General features: G+C 45.5%; 1 protein-coding gene across 6 annotated transcripts in view; it reads left to right on the top strand.

Annotated features, from left to right (window-relative positions):
• PTPRZ1 (protein tyrosine phosphatase receptor type Z1) overlaps nucleotides 1-2,219 on the top strand; it is a 207,364-nt gene that overhangs the window by 76,923 nt on the left and 128,222 nt on the right. For all 6 annotated transcript variants that reach the window (XM_045288711.1, XM_045288710.1, XM_045288709.1 and 3 more), the window contains exon 2: nucleotides 748-813. In XM_045288711.1, the coding sequence (XP_045144646.1) occupies nucleotides 748-813 (66 nt within the window). The remainder of the gene's footprint in view (nucleotides 1-747; nucleotides 814-2,219) is intronic.

Genomic DNA, 2,219 nt, shown 5'->3' with positions numbered 1-2,219 from the left:
CTGTGCCATCGGGGCGCCTGCTCCAAGGACATAGGTTATAAATTTCCCTACATTGTCAGAAGGAGCCCTGGTTGTGTAGGAGGCTAAGCACTGGGCCCTTGATGGAAAGGTCAGCAAGAGCGAAGAGGCTTTCTACCGCCATAAAGACTTACAGTCTCAGAAAGGCCAGGGTGGTTCTGCCCTGTCCAGTAGGCTCCCTAAATTGAAATCAACTCCATGGCCCTGACCCTGAGCGTGAGAGTGAGACATTGTTTCAGGTAATCTCTCTTCCAGCAACACTGAAATCCCCATTTCCTCAAGGCAGCTAACTTCCGTTTGCATTATAAAGGAATCCGATTTTGAAAGCATTCTAATCTCTTGGGTCTCCTGGAGGCATTTACAAATTAAACTTGGGTTTAAAGGCAAAGTATCTCTAATCACCAGGATTTGCCAATGATTGAAGTCAGGAAAATGGATCTACTGGCCTTTCTGGCCCTGCTCTAAGGATAATCCTGTACTCGCTCCTGCTTTATCCAGAGCATTTGCTGTGTTCCTGCCTGAATTTCCAGGTGCCTTGTATGTAGCCTCTGACATGCACACTAACTACCAGAGTCAGTAACTCGTGGTTGGAGTGGAACTGGAAGATGCTGTGGAAAGGAGTTACCAAGGTCCACGTGTGGTATAAATGATTTGGGGTTCTTAGAGATACTTTTTAATTTGGGGGAATATATTCCTGTACAGTGACCCACTGATTTTTCTTGGTTACAGATTGGGCTTACGGATACTACAGGCAACAGAGAAAACTTGTTGAAGAGATCGGCTGGTCCTATACAGGTAAACCTATCCTGAGAGTCAGCAGAAAACTGTCATTGCCTTTGTATCTGTCTGTCTATCTATCGATTGATTGATCGATCTATCTGTCATCTATGTGCCATATATGTATAAGAAGACATTGTAGAATGCAGCACATTCTTTCCCCTTAGCTACATGAGACTTGGTTGTATTCCTGGGAGGAGGCTCAGAGTTTCAAGACTCTCCATGTCTCAGTTCTCTCCTACTCCCAAGAAAGATTTCAGGGAGGGACAACATTCAGACCACAGTCAAAGAAAAGGTTTGAAGAGCAAGAGTGTGCTGATTCAAGAGAGATACTTTAGAAAAGAAATCCAAAGGGTCCTTAGCTAGTCTAAAAGACCTGGGAAACAAAGCAGCACAATGGGGACCTTCCTGCCACAGGCTACTGAGTCCTCTGCTAAGGCCTGGTCCTCGCTAGTGTCCCTCCTCTTTTCAGGTACCCCAGAGCCCATGCTGTGCTTTTGTCTCAGACCTAAAACTCCAGAGTCTATTCGGTCATTTTGGAGGTTGTGTGAACATCTTATCTTTCTTCCCCCAGCTGTTTCCTTATCTACAATATCGCTGGTCTTTTCTATTGACTAGGAAATGTGCTTTATTCTGCTTTTCACCTACCTTTAGGAGCCCTGCTGGCACAGTGGTTAGGGACTGGGCTGCTCCCCACAAGGTCAGCAGTTCGAAACCACCAGTTGATCCTAGCTAGAAAGATGGGGCTTTCTACCCCCACAAAGAGTAACAATCTCCGAAACTCAGAGGGGCAGTTCTACCCTGTCTCCTAGGGTCACTATGAGTGGGCCTCCACTCGATGGCAGGGAATCTGAGGGGTTCTGTTTTGTTTTGTTGGAAAGAGGTGTCTCCAGGCTTTTGTGTTGAAGATTCCTGCTACTGTCCTTCCATCACACCTCTTCTCCCTTTGCTAGAGCCTCACTCGCTAACAGTTGAATTAATCAAAACACGCCAAGCGGGAAATGATCTCCAGTGAATTTTCTATCTGCATATCAGTATTGTAACCCTATTGACATCATACAGCATGTATTGGAATCCCAGGGGTATATTGGCTTTGAGTCTGGGAAAATGTCATAACTCTTGGAGGCTCAGTTTCCTCATAGCTTGTCAGAGTCCCAGGCTTGGCTTACCACGTCATAAATCTCTGATGTTGGCCTGATGCAAATATGTTTACCACTGGAGACCAAAAGCAGAAATGTTAGAGGACAGGAAAAGTCCTACATGAACTGTGACCGACTTTCTGGCCTTCTGTGATAGAGCTGAACAGCAAGGTTGAGAACAGGCTGCGTTGGCAAAATGGACTCTGATCAAATTGGACTCAATTTCATAAATGAGCAGTAGTGACATGGTGGCTTCTGTAGACAGACAGACATTATTCTGACTAA

The sequence above is a fragment of the Echinops telfairi genome, unplaced genomic scaffold, assembly GCF_000313985.2.
Source record: "Echinops telfairi isolate 266 unplaced genomic scaffold, ASM31398v2 ScPeMD7_23;HRSCAF=83, whole genome shotgun sequence".
Classification (NCBI taxonomy): domain Eukaryota; kingdom Metazoa; phylum Chordata; class Mammalia; order Afrosoricida; family Tenrecidae; genus Echinops; species Echinops telfairi.
The sequence above is the reverse complement of the archived record's forward strand: the minus strand, read 5'-3'. Positions and strand labels throughout refer to the sequence as shown.